Source organism: Callospermophilus lateralis, chromosome X (genome assembly GCF_048772815.1).
Source record: "Callospermophilus lateralis isolate mCalLat2 chromosome X, mCalLat2.hap1, whole genome shotgun sequence".
In the NCBI taxonomy this organism is placed as follows: Eukaryota; Metazoa; Chordata; class Mammalia; order Rodentia; family Sciuridae; genus Callospermophilus; species Callospermophilus lateralis.
The window spans coordinates 91,623,878-91,640,169 of NC_135325.1; the positions used below are offsets into that span (position 1 = coordinate 91,623,878).

General features: G+C 38.0%; 1 protein-coding gene across 1 annotated transcript; it reads right to left on the bottom strand.

Moving 5' to 3' along the window:
* Window positions 1-13,847: 13,847 nt before the first annotated feature.
* Atp5f1b (ATP synthase F1 subunit beta) lies at window positions 13,848-15,609 on the bottom strand. The gene has a single exon (XM_077106790.1). The coding sequence runs from the start codon at window positions 15,592-15,594 to the stop codon at window positions 14,005-14,007; it is 1,590 nt and encodes a 529-aa protein (XP_076962905.1). The 5' UTR covers window positions 15,595-15,609; the 3' UTR covers window positions 13,848-14,004.
* Between the last annotated feature and the right edge of the window lie 683 nt (window positions 15,610-16,292).

The following is a 16,292-nucleotide window of genomic DNA, read 5'->3' on the forward strand; positions in this document are numbered from 1 at the left end:
CAAAGTATTTTGATAATCAATTTAGTCATGGAGATAGTTCTAGATTTTAGCCACAGAACTCTAACAAAGTGTGTCAGATACCATCTCCCCCAGCAACAATAATGGCCATAAACTAATATACACTTATTTTAGTTATTTCCATACATGTTGAAAACCTCGCTGTGTTAGTCAGCTTTCCATCACTGTGGTGAAATACCTAAGATAAATAAGTTAAAAGATGGAAAGGTTTATTTTAGCTCATGTTTTCAGAAGTTTCAGTCCATGGTCATTTGGCCTTTTTGTGTTTGGGCCTGTGATGAGAGAGTACATCATGACAAGGTATACAAGATGGAGGAAACTTCTGACCTCATAGCAGCCAGGAAGCAAAGAGTGAATGGAGGGGGGCATGATCTCCATATCTCTTTCAAGGGCATACCCCCAATGACCTCGCCTATCCACTAGTCCCCAATTCCTAAATGTTTCACCAATAGTGCCACAGGCTGGCGACCAAACCTTTAACACACAGCCATTGGGGGACCACTTCATATCCAAACTATAGCACTTACTGCACATTTAAAAGGTTGTATTTATTGAATATGAACTTTCCATAGTCACAGAAAGTAGAACATTGGAAAACTCATTGGAAATTTAATTTGGCATTAAGTAACTATGTAACTTTGGAAAAATCACTTTATCTTTTTGTGCCTTTGTAGAATTTGCATAATTATTGCTTAGCCTACCTCATAGGGTTGTTGAATCAAATTACTTATAATATGAAGATATTCTATGAAATTCCCCATTATCATATAAATGTAAAACATTAGTTCTAGCTTGTGGGCAAGAGACATTGGCAGCTGTCACCTTAGTCTTATCCTAGAAATGTAGGATAGGATTTACCAGGCAATAAGTAAAGTAGAATACACATGGGTGTTAGTTTCAGAATATTAAGATAATGTATGTCCTGAATAAAACTAAGTCAAGAGGCTTATCAATGATGCATTCATATTTGGGAGAGACTGGGAGTCTGATGGCTTTCTCTATAATGGTCTAGATATATATGTTTTTACTGTACCTTTATTCTATTTCTCTTGGTAGATCCTTAAAAGAAAGAAGGGGTAAAGAAGTGAACAGTAAAGTTTTATGTGAAATGTGCATGGTTTATATTTTATCATGTATAGATAAAAGAGCAATAAATCTAGTATAAGGATGCCTGAAGAGTACCTGTCTCGTTCTAGTGTTATGAACTTGGACAAGTCCTTTAAAATCATTGTCCTTCAGTTTGCTTACTTTTAAGGTAGAAACGATGATTCTCTGTTCTCGAAGAAATAACATAATTGAAATAATGGATATATATATATATATATATATATATAAATGTTGCAACAAAGCATTATATAAATATAAGAACTTAAAGTTATTATTTGGATATTTTGAAGGAAAAATGTTCTTTCAACAAAAGCAACTGTATTACTTTTTTTCAATTTTGAAAAAGCAAAGACTAATGAAAATTTAATCTACATTCTGTCTCTCCACAGAATTTAGAATTGAGAAGAAATCACTATTTTTATTCTGTGAAATTGGATTCTGGACAAGTTGAAATGTGTAATTTTAGTGCTAGAGTTCTAAAAACATGAAAATCCAATATAAATTAAAACTAGTAAAGAAAATTGTGGCCGGAGTACATGTTTCTGATGTTCTCTCCCTCCCATCTCACTGCTTAGACAGCTAACCACTAAAATAACCATGTCTGATTGTTGGGGCTGGCAGATATAGCTGACATTGTGAGTCTTCAGGAAGAATGTGCAAGTCTGGGGATATTGCTGTTTTATAACTACATGGACAACTAAAGACCTAGCAACTGGGACATCAGCAAAGTCCCCTTACTCTGTAAGAGTTTGCAGAGATTCCATGGGCAGGCATAGGTTTCCTCAGAGGTGAAAAGTAAATACATAAGATTCTTAGGAATTCCATATTATCCTAACAGCTGATGTGGAAGGGAATGAATTAAAAGGAAATTTGATCAATCTGATCAAAGCAAAGAATCTATAAATGAAGGAGAAATAATCTGCAAAATATAATGAACAGTTAAAATCTACACATAAGGCCTGGGCATGGTGATTCATGCCTGCAATTCCAGTGAATTGAGAGGCTTGAGGCACAAGGATTGCAAGTTCAAAGGCCAGCCTCTGCAACCTAGTGAGACCCTGTCTCAAAATAAAAAATAAAAATGCTAGGGATGTAGCTGTGATGAAGAGCCACTGGGTTTAGTCCCCAGCACCAAAAACAAAATAAAAAGAAATATCTCTCCTAACTTGGATGGTAATATGATAAATTGTCACAGCAAAGAAAAGACCTCAAGTTATGTAAGAAGTATGTTCTACAAGAAACTCTCCAAAAATAAAGTAATTAAAAAAGGTTTCACATGTGAGGGGCCCTGGGTTCAATCCTCAGCACCATATATGAATGAACAAAATAAAGGTATTATGTTCAACTACAACTAAAAAAATTCAAAATAAAGGTTAAAATTTAAAAATAGACAAAGAAATGGTAAGCAAATACAAATGAAATTAGCAGTATTAATATCAGACATAGTGGAATATAAGCTAAAATACATCAAATAAAATAAAAGGTAAAATGATTACAGTATAAATAAGGTGAATACATAGTTCTTCATCCCAATTGGGACTCTGTTGAGGCATTATTAATAACTTTGATACAACAGTAATAAAGAACATATGACAATTACATACATTTTAACATGAAAGCCAAAATATTCCCCGATGAAAAGAGAATAGGGGGCTGTGGCTGTGGCTCAGTAGTTCCATACTTGCCTGGCATGTGTGAGGCACTGGGTTCAATTCTCAGCACCACATAAAAATAAATAAAATAATGGTACTGTGTGTGCATCTACAACTAAAAGAAATTAAAAAGATAGAATATGATGGCATGGGGACATAGTGACTAGAAAAAAAATTATACTTTCCAGTTCAACATCACCAAAATTTGTAATGGATAGAACATTTCAAAGCTATGGCATTTATAAATTCTCTAAGTCAGAGTACATGTACTGTTTCACTTAAAACATATTTTCTTTCATTCCTATCACCAGTAGATCTGATATCCTGACCCCAGGTGGCCATTTTCCACTTTAGATAGTGTGAAACTGGAGCACAATTTTCATTTCAGAAACGAAAATCCAATTTCCAACATACAGGAACTCCATGGCAAATAAACAACATCCCTCATAGCACTTCAATAGCTTAGATTCTATGGAATGTTTGTTTTAGCCACTGTTAAACTTTGACATGCTTCATCCTTCATTTTGACCTCTGCTAAGGAAAAAAAAATGCATGCAATGAATAAGGTTAACCTTTAAAATCATTTCAAAGGACATGCAACAGAAGAAGACAAACTTTAAGGAAGGAAGACTGTGAAAATAATATTTTTAAAAATCCTTCATTTTGCCTTTATCCTTTTTCTAGTTATTTTTAAATTTATTTTGATTTTTATTGTTATTATTATTATTGTTATTTTGGTACTATGGATGGAACCCAGGGGTACTCTACCACTGAACTACACCCTCAGCCCTTTTCAGTTTTTTTTTTTTTTTTTAAGACAGGGGATCTCGCTAAATTGCTTAGGGTCTCACTAAGTTGCTGAGGCTGTCCTGGAACTTGCAATCCTCCTGCCTCAGCCTCCAGAGTCACTGGGATTGCAGGCAACATTGCACCCAACTCTTTTCTTCTTCTTCTTCTCTTTCTTCTTCACCACCTCCTCCTCCTCCTTCTCTTCCTCCTCCTCCTCCTCCTTCTTCTTTCACTTTAATGAAGAGCACAATGTGGGATTCTCACTCAATGTACAGTTGGGAACTGTAGGGAGGGAATATTTTCCCTCTGTCTTCAGAGGGTTTGAAACTTGAGTCTGAAAATGCATCAGGCAGATTAACAGGAGCAGAACCACATTTAATTCCGTATGTATTATCAGGAATCCCACAAAGTATGAGACTCAAAGAAGGGTCAGGTGCTAGATACTTATATAGAATCCTGAGCTACAGAAAGGGATATAGATTTAGGGTTCTAGGGGGAAATGGCAACACAAGTTGTGGTAGATTGAAGGAAGGAAATGTATGGAGAATAGAATTTGTCTTGTATGCAGATAAAAACCCTCTTTTGGGCAATAAAAGTAGTCTGAGTAGCTTTCAGAAGAATAAGGGATGGCTTGTGATAAGGTCTGTCTAGGCAGGAATTCTTATTCTCTGATATAGTTAATCTTTTATGGTTGATGAGATTCCCAGGGAGGGGATTCATTACAATTTCACTCCTTTTGGAGGATCTGTCTTTAGGCAGATAAAGGAAGTTCAGAGCAAGCTTCTCCCTGTATATTCTGTTCCTCAAATGACCTCAATTTGATGTCCTCAATATACCAAAGTGACATATTTGGGATTAGCATTTTCTGAACTGTTTCAGTACAGTACACAGACCTTTTACAGCATTTGTTACTCAATAAATATTTATTCTCTACTTTCATCTAGAGGGTCACAAATGGGAACAGGCTTCTTTATAATGCTCAAAAGAGGATTTTCCTGGAACTTGATATTCAATTGTAGTCCAATCCTAACTGGTGATTATTTTATATTTTATATTTTTGTCTTGATATTTGTGTCTCTAACACTTCCTTAACCATCTTCAAAGCTTCCTATGAAGTGAAATTCTACTTTCTATGGCCTGCTCTGAGGGAGAAGTGGGGAGAAAGTCAAAGAGAACTTCCTACTTCTGAGACCCTTTTATTCTTCCCTTCAAAGTACTCAACATGCTAAAGTACCCAGGACCCATTCAGAAAAAGCAATTTCCACCAAACCCCAGAAAATGTATGGAACCACTCCCCTTTAATGTTGGCTATAACTTCCTGAAAATCGAAGTGCTTCATGCTTCAAAATTGATAAATCTTAATATATAGAAAACATAAAAAGGGCCAGGAGCCTTGGGTTCTTATCCTTCAGTTCAGCATTTTGAGGTATAGTTTTCTTCTCATATGTACCTTCCATCCACCCCTAATATGTAAGTTCCTCCCATTTTAACTTCATATCAGGTTACTTTGCTCGATTATAGGAGTAGGGTCTAGCCATCCTGTAGACTTACAGCAATTGAAGATAGGTGAAAAATCTTATTTGCAAAAAAGTCAGAATGCTTAGAGATATGTTAGCAGCAGTTAAGTATACCAAAGAAGCATCTTCCTCCTCCAGGGGAAGAAAAACCTCAGAATGGAGTCTTCATCATTATTACATGTCTTTCTACTGTTCCCACCTTAGAAGGAAAATATTGAATTAAAGCATCTGATATTATTTGCCCAAACATTGGATTTTACCAGTCCTACCTACCCAGAACTTTAGCAAACATAAATACGGAAAAGGTAGTTATTAAGTATATTGTTAACAGTGCCACCCAAATATTAGGTATTCATTTAACATTATGCATATTGGCCCATCTGTTCAAGGGACCCTTGCCCACTGCAGAAAGATGTTGTGAGAACAAATTTGCCCTTTTGATGAGTCTAACCAATTACTACTACTCTTCTCTTTGGCTTGATATTACAAGAGCCCTGGAGAGAGATATAATTATTGTTACAAACCTAATGCTTTCCATTTTCTGAATTGAAGCAAAACCCATTGAATTTGCAGAGAATGTCCCTGAAGCAAAAAAGTAACAGCTGGGCCCTCTTTTGTAATGGGTCTGTAGCACTGAAAAACAAAATCCAGCATTTAAATTTCAAAAATGAGTGACTAATAGGGCTTGATGTCTCATCGAGTACAGGAGTCATCCATCAACAGTGAATTTTTCTACCATGATGAGAGTAGGATGTGAGAGGAATTGTAGGGCTTTGCTTCAGAGAATGTACCTCTTGTGTTCATTCATATCTCCTCAAGGAAACAAGAATAAGAAATGAATCAAATATTCACATTGTCTATTAGAAAAAATATTTATAATTGCATGATTTAAAAGGAATAACTTTCTAAGTATTTGGGCATTATTTTTTAGATGTGGGTAAACGCAGCTGATGTCATACAAATCTTTTCAAAACTTTTTTGGGAAAAAAGCATTTTCTTTTTTAAAGAATCACTAATATATATTAATTGATTATTATCTAACAATTGAACATACTTCAGAACTACCTAGAGTGTTAGAATGCATATAAAAACAGATTGCTAGGTCTCAAACTCAGAGTTTCTGATTTGATGAGGTTAAAGTAGGAACTTAGATTCTAATAAGTACCCAAGTGCTACTTCTGTTCTGTGGCTATTGGACCAAAGACTTCTAAGGACAACATTTGGAATATCACCAGATTTTAAAAAGACATTTTTGATATTATTGGAATAACAATAACGACTTGTAATTCTCTAAAGTGCACCATACTTGAAATAGCTCAGAGCAAAATATGTCTTCTCAGATGTCACCCTAAATCTGTCTTTCTGGTAGGAACAGGAAGAAATCATTATCCTCACTCTAAAGATGAGAAGATTGAGGCTTGGTGGCTGTAATTATTTGTGGAGAAATTCTAGAGTATGATAGTCTCTCTTGTCTATGTTCCCCCTAACTCTCATCATAAAAAAGTACACACGTCTTAAAGTTGGTAAGAAAAGAGTTTAGGGAGAACTATTGTAATAGAAGCAAAGGGACTATTATACTATGGAACTACTAAAAGATCAATCTGAGCAAAGCATATGAGCACAGACTGTTGGATAGTTGGCTGATATTTTCATCAGCTTTTTCACTGCTGTGACTAAAAGACCTGACCAGAATAATTGTGGAAGAGGAAAAGTTTTGGATAGCAGGCTCCATTCCTCAGGGCTCAAGGTAAAGCAGAACATCATGGCAGAATAGTGTGGCAGAGGAAAGCAGCTCACAGGATGATAAGAAAGCAAAGAGAGAGATTCCACTCACCAGATATAAAATATATACCCCAAAGGCATGCACCTAATGACCCACTTCCTCCAGCCACACTATACCCACTTTCAGTTACTTCTCAGTTAATCTTGTTAGTGATTCATTGATTGGGTCAAGGCTCCCATAACCCAATCATTTCTCTAACCTTTTTGCATTGTCTAACACATGAGCTTTTGGGGGACACCTCACATTCAAACCATAAGAGTTGGAGAAAGAAGAATGGGGAGTGATCATGCCAAAAACTACTAGAGGGACCTCAAAACTTCACAAAGTGCATCAAATATTGCAATAATAAGGAAATCAAGGCAGGAAATATTTCACATGGTATGAAGTTCAGGACCCGAGATGGAGAAAACTAGTTGCAGTACGAAAAATTCACTTTAGCTCAGAACCTAGATGTCCTTATCAAAACAGTCTTATGTTGTAGAGAGCATAAAGTTTGGTCAGCTGTGTCACTTCCCAGACTACTCAGATAGTCATGGATGAAAAATTTGCAGTTTTCTACTTCATAAGAAGACTTACTGTTCTCTCTACTTGAGGGCAAGGATGTTGTTGAATCATGGAACTGGGAGGAAGCAATGTCATACTTGGTGTTCTATTCATTTTGTCTTTTTGCTATATAAAGACAGTTTTGAGGAAAAAATAAAAATCTATTGATTGGCTACAAGCAAGGCTAATTCTCATTTGGATGTTTTATTAAGAAGCTTTTTAATATAAAACAAGATAAAAAGTAGTAGAAGAAAATAGTTTTGGTCAAACTATACATTGAAAAACGTTTTTCCTATGTACCTAGATTTAATTAACAGAGATTGTCAAGAATAGATGAAAAAAGCTTTCAAGAAAAGATAGACAAATCTATGTATTTGTATATAATACTTTATAGTTATTATTCTATGGTATTTACATGAAGTTTAATAATCTACAGAAGTCTTAAGCTAAAAAAAAAAAAAAACAGCAGACTTGAAAGAAGAGCTAAATTCTCCAAATCTACAGGGAAAAAACTAAATATTTCTCACCTCTAAGTGACCCAAATCCTGGTGATTATTTCACTTTGGCAGTTTTCCCATTGGATCTGCCTGTGGTCATCAGCATCCATCATGTCAACAGTCCAAATGAACATTCCAGCAACATTGCGTTCTACTATTGAAGCCAGATTTTGAGACAAAACTCAATTATCTGCTTCTACTGCCAGGTGGGGCTGCAGGGCTCTGCATCCAAGAAAGCCTGTTTGAGTGTCAGCAGGTAATTACAGCAGGGTATGCCTGATGGGCGTCAGTCCCAAGGGACATAGCTGGCAAAGCCGAGTTCTTCTCTACTACCATTGAGTGGTATGTTACAGCTCTCAGTATTGTGCCTCTAAATGGGAGCTATGCTCTCCACCATTGTAATAAATCCCAGACTCTGACTATCTGCTTCTTTCCAAGTTTTTATCTCACAAATCAGAAGAATGAAATCCATGGGACAACTGAAAGCAAGAGTGAAAGGAGTAGGAGATTTATTCAAATCTACTGGGAAACAACTAAATATTTAGTTTTTATGAGAATTTTTAATGAGAATTAGCCTTGCTAATAGCCAATCAATAGATTTTTCTTTTTTCCTCAAAACTGGTCTTTATATAGCAAAAGACAAAATGAAAAGAACACCAGTGTGAAGAATAGAAACAGACCTCTTCAAGAGATAAGAGGGGATGAACTCCAATAGGGATAGTGTAGACTACTACACTCTCTTAGTGTAGTAGTCTACGGGTTTATATAGCACTCGGGTCAATGCTATTAGTATAAATTTATGCTGATCATGGTTTGGAAAAGTACTAATGCTATTGGTTAGGCCTACAATCCCATTCAGGTCTGCCCTGCTTCCATTTGTTTGTTGCTCTTGAGGAAGAAGAAGGTTTAGTTCCTTCAATTATGGATGCTGAGAGTCCTAGCCTATTGCATTGTATGGAGAGGGGGTCTGCACCAGGCCCAGGCCAGGCTGCCATGTACAACAGATCAGTGTGCTCTGGCTCGCCATACCTCAGGCCTGTGCCAGGATGTGGCACAGGCCTAAGAGCTGTGACCTGTGCTCTTAGCAGGGACCAATGCTTAGCTTCACTATTTGTAGACACAGTTTGAATAGAGACACATGACCTCTGCCATATTTGTTTCTTAGCCTCTTTGTGACTTTGTCAAAAAGGTTGACAAAGATATGCAACAAAAATGTGGAACAGATAAGTAAATTTTCCTGTAAAATAACAATTCAATGCAATTCTGAAATGATTAGAAATATTTTCTAGGGCCAGTTTTACTTCCATGTTAGCATTCATATCTCAAGCTGTTTTCCTGGCCTTAATTACAGTTTATCCATTAAATACATATGGCATATCATTCCATAGAACTATATTTATAAAGAAATAAATACTGGACTAGAGAAGAATTTCTGTTATAAATGAATAAGTACCAGGTACTAAGAAAATTAAGGCCTTAACTTGGATGCTTCCATGGCTCAGTTAAATATTTTTTGACTGTCCTAATCATAAGCAAACATACTGAATATTTATCCATGTAAATCATTGGACTAGACATAGGGAACAGATGATTGTTAAGATATGTATGTAGAGTACAATACAAATAACAATACAAATGTTTAAATTGTACAAACAATTGGATAAGTATTTGTACACAAATGAGTACCAGTAAATGCTACTAGAACTCTGAGATGAAAGGAGATGGTTGGGTTGGCCCAATGTTTCTATAGGAAGGTAGAATACATTTAAATAACATGTGAAACTTAGATATGTTGAAGTGAAACACATCAGGGCAGTAGAAAAGAAGAAAAAGATTGCACTAGGCATGTTCTGAACCAGTGTGGTGCAGGAGGAGAACACACACAAGGAAGTAAGAGAAAAATTGAAAATGTTGGCTCCCATAGTGCCAGACTATGGTGTACCCAGAAATCTTGGCCAAATTTCTGTCTTACTTGAGTTTAATAGCATAATATTCCAGTGTTAGAGCTCAGGGCTTACCATCACAAAATATGACCATAGAAGACCAGAATATATCACCCCAAAATACACTTCTTTGGCATTTTTCCAGTTGATTATTTTGAGAAACTGCAGACACAGTAGTAGCTCTGAAAAGCTACCCTTTTTGAAGGAAACTTACATCTATAAGGGAAATCAACATTAGCAAAAGTGTCTATATCAGGAAGAGGGCTGATTCTAGATAAATTTTGCTAGCCTCAGAGACCGTTATCTGCACAAGGCAACCTTTATTTACTTACATTTCTTCCCCTCCCCTTCCTATACCTTGTCTGTACCAAGCCCCTTAGAGAACCTATGCCCCTATTTCTTTTTATAGCTTGGGTAGCTACAGAAGTTTCAATTATCCAGCTGTTCTTTGAGTCTCATATTTTTGTGGGACACAAGTTCATATGTATGTAATTATATATGGTTGTTCTCCTGTTAATCTGTCTTTATGACACTTAAATTTATAGCCAGCCAAAGAGCCTAGAAAGGTGGAGGAAGCCATTTTCCCCTCTGCAGAGATATTGGCACAAGTCTTACAGTTAAATTCTGTTTCTTTAATTACTAGACGGGTGACTCAACCTCTCTCTGCCAACATGTTCTAAAATAAAACATATACATATGTGCATATACAAACACTAATAACAACAAGCAAATAATAGCACTTATTTCCTGGGGATGTTGTAAGGCTTAAACAAAAGGCAGGCAAATAACTAAGTAGCCTAGTACATAATGTTAAGTTTGCTCTACAAGCATCCATATATTTAAGTTTAGCTTAAAGATTTCTCTATACCTAGTGAGTTGTAACCTACTTTGACATGTAAACAGACTGTAACCTACTCTTGTAACAAATAGCTGAGCCTCAGCTAATCATAAGTGATTGACTGTTCAAACCATATTCAAGTAAGACAGACCCAAGCTGTAACAAACTGGGCTGTCTTTGTCTTACTTCTGTTTTCTATATGTCACTTTCTTTCCTCTGATTGTAAGCATAAACTGTCTCTATGGTAGATCTTGACATTCTTCCTTATTTTTGGTTTATACTACAAACTGATTTTAGAATCACAAAGCCAATTAAGACCTGAAAAACTGAATTGTTGTGAAGACTTTTTGTCTTTTCACAGTTGTGACAACCAAGGAAGGGGCTTGTGGTAATTGCTGACAGATCCTGGGAACCCTTGAGGAAAACAGGGAAGAAGATGGTTCTGACCCCATTGAGGTCTCCTGCTTTCCTCAGGGATGCCTAAGGTTTCTAGGTAAGTTCCTCTGATCTTTTTCACTTTTGCAAAAAAAAAAAAAAAAAAAAGACTCATCTTTTTGTATTAGACCTCCATCTACTAGGTTGAGTAAATAGATTAGACTTACTGAGGTAGGATAGAAAAAAATAAGAAATAGACAAACATAAAGAAAGGACAAGAAAATAAGATTTGAGTTAAGAAATTCTGCATACTCTTCCAGGCCTGTTACTCCCTAAGCCTGTGTCTTTTCCAAGCCTGTTACTCCCAAATTCCTGAGAAATCTATAGATTTACCTGTTCTCTGTTAATTAATCCCCCTATAAATAGATTAATCAAGCAAAGATATGACATTTTGAGGAGTCTATAATTCAGGGAACTTTCTGGCACTATCTATTGAGAAGATAATGAAGACCCCATCAACCTGAGGATCTGAAGATTGACTAGACCACCATAATCCTTTTTGAGATCACTAGATTAATATCATTCCTACATAGATTTCCATACCCACCTCTCAAGAAGTTTCCTTTAAAATAAGATCTGAGAACCCCAAAACATGTCTTTCATGCTTGAGATGGCCCACAGTCTCCCTTGAGTGTGTATTCCTTGCTTTACTGCCAAAGATATTTCTCTCTTGAGATTGCCCCCATTTCCCTTGAATTTGTATCTATTTTCCTAATAGATAGTAATAGATATTTTCCTAATAGATAGTAAAGCTCTGACTATGCCTTTAACAGATACCTGATGAAATTCTTTTCACATATGTCAAGAGCCCCTGACCCTGAGTTGAGTTCCCCTTTCTCTTCAGGAACTCCTTGGACCCTTCTTAGGAGACAACTCTTCTGTGACATTACCAAAGTTAACTACAGTTACAGTGGGCACAGTAGAGGAGTTTTGATTTGGTTAAAATTGTTTATTTGTGAAGCATATTAGGAAAGAAGGAACCAGAAATCATGAAAGTAAAAAAAAAAAAAAAAAAAAGAACCATAATGGAACACATTTTTAATTGGCACCTGGAGGCATTGTAAAAGACATAATCAATCCAAATTGCCTCCTTAAAGAATTCTTTGAGTAAAACAAATGGAAATCTTAAGGACAGACTAAGGACTTGATGAAAAGAGGACTATACTGTATTCTGACTGAATTAACCCCAACCACTTTCCTCCCTATCCATCTTTATCTTAATTCTCTGTGTCCATTTACATTTTTTTCTCAATTACTTTTTTTGTTCAGAAGAGCGAGAAGAATTGCTTTAAAAACCTTTGAATTTCAATTCCTAAGGCTTTCTGGGAAAAAAAAGAAAGAAAGAAGTTAGGCCTGTTATACAACCTTACAAACCAAAGAGGGATGCAGTGTAGAACTTTTGATTCCTGGGTAGACACATGTTCACCCACATGTTCTACATTCAGTTACTTATAGTTACCAGTGAAACTTAGAGATGCATCTAATTTCCAGATAAATCAATCAGTGGAAGCATAAGGAAATGTGAACAAATAAGAAAAATGCAAAATGTATAATCTCTTAGTTATTGTGATCTGTAGTTGTTAAAATTTTTAAAGAGTGTTGAGTTAGACCTTGATGCCAGACCAAGCTCAGATTTCAATCAGTCTCATCATTGGCCACCAGCCTTAAAGTCACCCCCACCAAAGGAAAAATTATGCAGAGACAACAAAAAGTACCTCTAAGACATGTGGTTACCAAGAAGGTAGTCAATGTGGGGAAAGACCAAAACCAAGAATCTATTAAAACTATAGGGCATAATGTGAAGTAATTGTCATTTCTTGATCAGTGCCATCAGTTTTCTCAGGAGCCTTTTCTAAAATGAAATTTGAAAGAAACTAATTTCAGAGCAGTGTCTTTGGTTTTAAATGCTACACAGTAGAAGAGTGAGTTTGGTTTTATGCAGAACCCACAGCTCACTATAGAACAATCACAGATGGCTGTGCATGATCCACACACTGGAGGTTATTCCTGAGAGAACAGCCAGCATGGTGGATTAGATAAAAGACACTGTTAAGTCTTTTCACTCCGAGAAGACAAACTGTCTGCCTCCGTCTGTAAATGTCAAGTGGAACATCGTGCTGCTAGGGGACAGACAGATGTGAGTGGTAGGAACATGAGGTTGAGGAAATAATTTTATAAACTTGGCCCTGTGCTGACCCCCATATGCTTTCTTTTAAAAGCAATTTACCTGCATATGTAATATGCAATTATTACAATCATAATATAACAATATGTAATATGTTACATTCCTCAGTAAACTACATATTATCTGCACAGGAAATGCAGGTCTGAAATGCTGATCATAACTCAAGTTACCCTGAAACCAGGCATTTAGTGACCCTTACACAGACCAGATCCCAGAACTCAGGGAGATAAGAATAATTGCCCCTAACCAAAAAATCTGTAAGAACAGATTCTTATTAGAAATAGTCAGCATGGGCCAAAGTGACCTAAAGTTGTTATGGCAGTAGGGACTCAAAAGTCTGATGTCATCCTGCTGTCAGACAAATTCAAGAGGTAGAACTGATTGGAACTCTCTGGAAACATCTCTGAGATCCCCAACAAAACTGGAGGTCTGGGAAGTATGCTGTTCCTCTCCTCTGAGAGGACTCACTCTCCCCCTTGAGAGTGTCCCTTTTCCTCCTTTCCTATCACTTCTTTTTTTTTTTTTTTTTTCTGAGGGGTGTACATTTTATTGGAAACCTTAAATACTCTTCAAACAGAATATAATGTATTCAATCAGGCTCTTGTGTGGCCTACACAAAAAAATGTGGGTTTTAGGATTAAAGGCAAAGAGAGGGAAAATATACTGGATGAGTGCTTAAGTTTGGCAAGAGGACCTCTCACGATGCATGCTCTTCAGCCAGTTTATCAGCTTTTGCCACAGCTTCTTCAATGGGTCCCACCATATAGAAGGCTTGTTCTGGGAGATGGTCATATTCACCTGCCAAAATCTGCTGGAATCCTTTGATGGTCTCCTTCAGGGGTACCAGCTTCCCCATATGACCCGTGAAGACTTCAGCAACTTGGAATGGCTGAGACAAGAAACGCTGTATCTTCCGTGCGCGGGAAACAGTCAACTTGTCTTCCTCGGAAAGCTCATCCATACCCAGGATGGCAATGATATCCTGGAGGGATTTGTAGTCCTGCAGGATCTTTTGCACTCCATGGGCAACATCATAATGTTCACTGCCAACAATATTGGGATCCATGATTCGAGAGGTGGAATCTAAAGGATCCACAGCTGGATAGATGCCCAGCTCTGCAATCGCACGGGACAGCACGGTGGTAGCATCCAAATGGGCAAAGGTAGTGGCAGGGGCAGGGTCTGTCAGGTCATCAGCAGGCACATAGATAGCCTGTACAGAGGTGATAGATCCCTTCTTGGTAGTGGTGATTCTTTCCTGCATAGTACCCATGTCAGTGGCCAGGGTGGGCTGATAGCCTACAGCAGAAGGGATTCTGCCCAATAAGGCAGATACCTCTGAACCAGCTTGGGTGAAGCGAAAGATGTTATCAATAAACAGCAGTACATCTTGACCTTCCTGGTCTCTGAAGTATTCAGCTACAGTCAGTCCAGTCAGAGCTACCCGGGCACGAGCACCAGGTGGTTCATTCATTTGACCATACACCAGCGCTACCTTGGAGGTAGCATCTTTTAAATTGATAACACCAGATTCAATCATTTCATGGTATAAGTCATTGCCTTCACGGGTCCTCTCACCAACACCAGCAAACACGGAGTAACCACCATGGGCTTTGGCAACATTGTTAATTAACTCCATGATCAGCACTGTCTTGCCAACTCCAGCACCACCAAAGAGCCCAATTTTGCCACCCTTGGCATAGGGAGCTAGCAGATCCACAACCTTGATACCAGTCACCAGAATTTCCTGCTCAACACTCATCTCAATGAACTCAGGAGCTTCAGCATGAATAGGAGCAAACTGTTTGGTTTTGATAGGACCTCTCTCATCAATAGGCTCTCCAATGACATTCATGATTCTGCCCAAGGTCTCAGGACCAACAGGAATTTTAATTGGTGCACCAGAATCTAAGACTTTCTGACCTCTAACCAAACCTTCTGTCCCATCCATTGCAATGGTTCTTACTGTGCTCTCACCCAAATGCTGGGCCACTTCCAAAACCAGCCGGGTCTCCCTGCCTTGCACTTCCAGGGCATTTAGGATAGGTGGTAATCCCTCATCAAACTGGACATCCACTACTGCACCGATGACTGCCACGATACGCCCGGTGGCTGGGCCTGCCTTTGGCGACGGAGATGTTTGTGCTGCATAGTCTCTGGCAGGCTGGACCGCTGCCGGGGCGGCCCGCAGTAAAAGCTGGGCTTGGGGTAGCGATGCCGAAGGGCTGAGTCCCCGCAAGGCCCCGGAGGCCGACGAAGCGGCCACACGACCTACAAGACTCAACATGGCGGAGTCCGCGTAGAGACTCCTATCACTTCTAATAAACTCATGTCTCTTACTCTGAGTGAGACATCTAAAATCTTTCTGACTTGATCATAAGAATCAGAGTTTAAAGGGGGGGTGTTATGGTTTGGATATGAGGTGTCCCTCAAAAGCTCACATGTGAGACAATGCAAGAAATTTCAGAGGATAAATGATTGGATTGTGAGAATCTTGACACAATCAGTGATAGGATAACCGAGTGGGAACTGGAGGCAGGTAGGGTGTGACTGGAGGAAGCAGTTAATTGGGGGAGTGGCTTTGGGGTATATATTTTGTATTTAGAGCTAGAGTGTCTCTCTCTCCCTCCCTCCTCTCTCTCTCTCTCTCTCTCTCTCTTTCTTTTTTTAATATTTATTTTTTAGTTATAGGCAGACACAATATCTTTAGTTTTTTGTGGTGGTGAGAATCGAACACAGTGCCTCAAGCATGCTAGGTGAGTGCTGTACCCTTTGAGCCACAACCCCAGCCCTCTCTCTGCTTCTTGATCACCATGATGTGAGCTGCTTCCTTCTTGCACACACTCTGCCATGATGTTCAGCCTCACCTCGAGCCCCAAGGAATGGAGTTGGCCTTTTCTGGACTAAGACATCTGAAACTGTGAGTGCCTCAAATAAACTTTTCCTCCCCCACAGCTGTGCTGGTCAAGTCCCTTAGTTACAGCA

Excerpts from the sequence above, each read along its gene's own strand:
- Atp5f1b (XM_077106790.1), bottom strand. The coding sequence starts at position 15,594 with ATGTTGAGTCTTGTAGGTCGTGTGGCCGCTTCGTCGGCCTCCGGGGCC.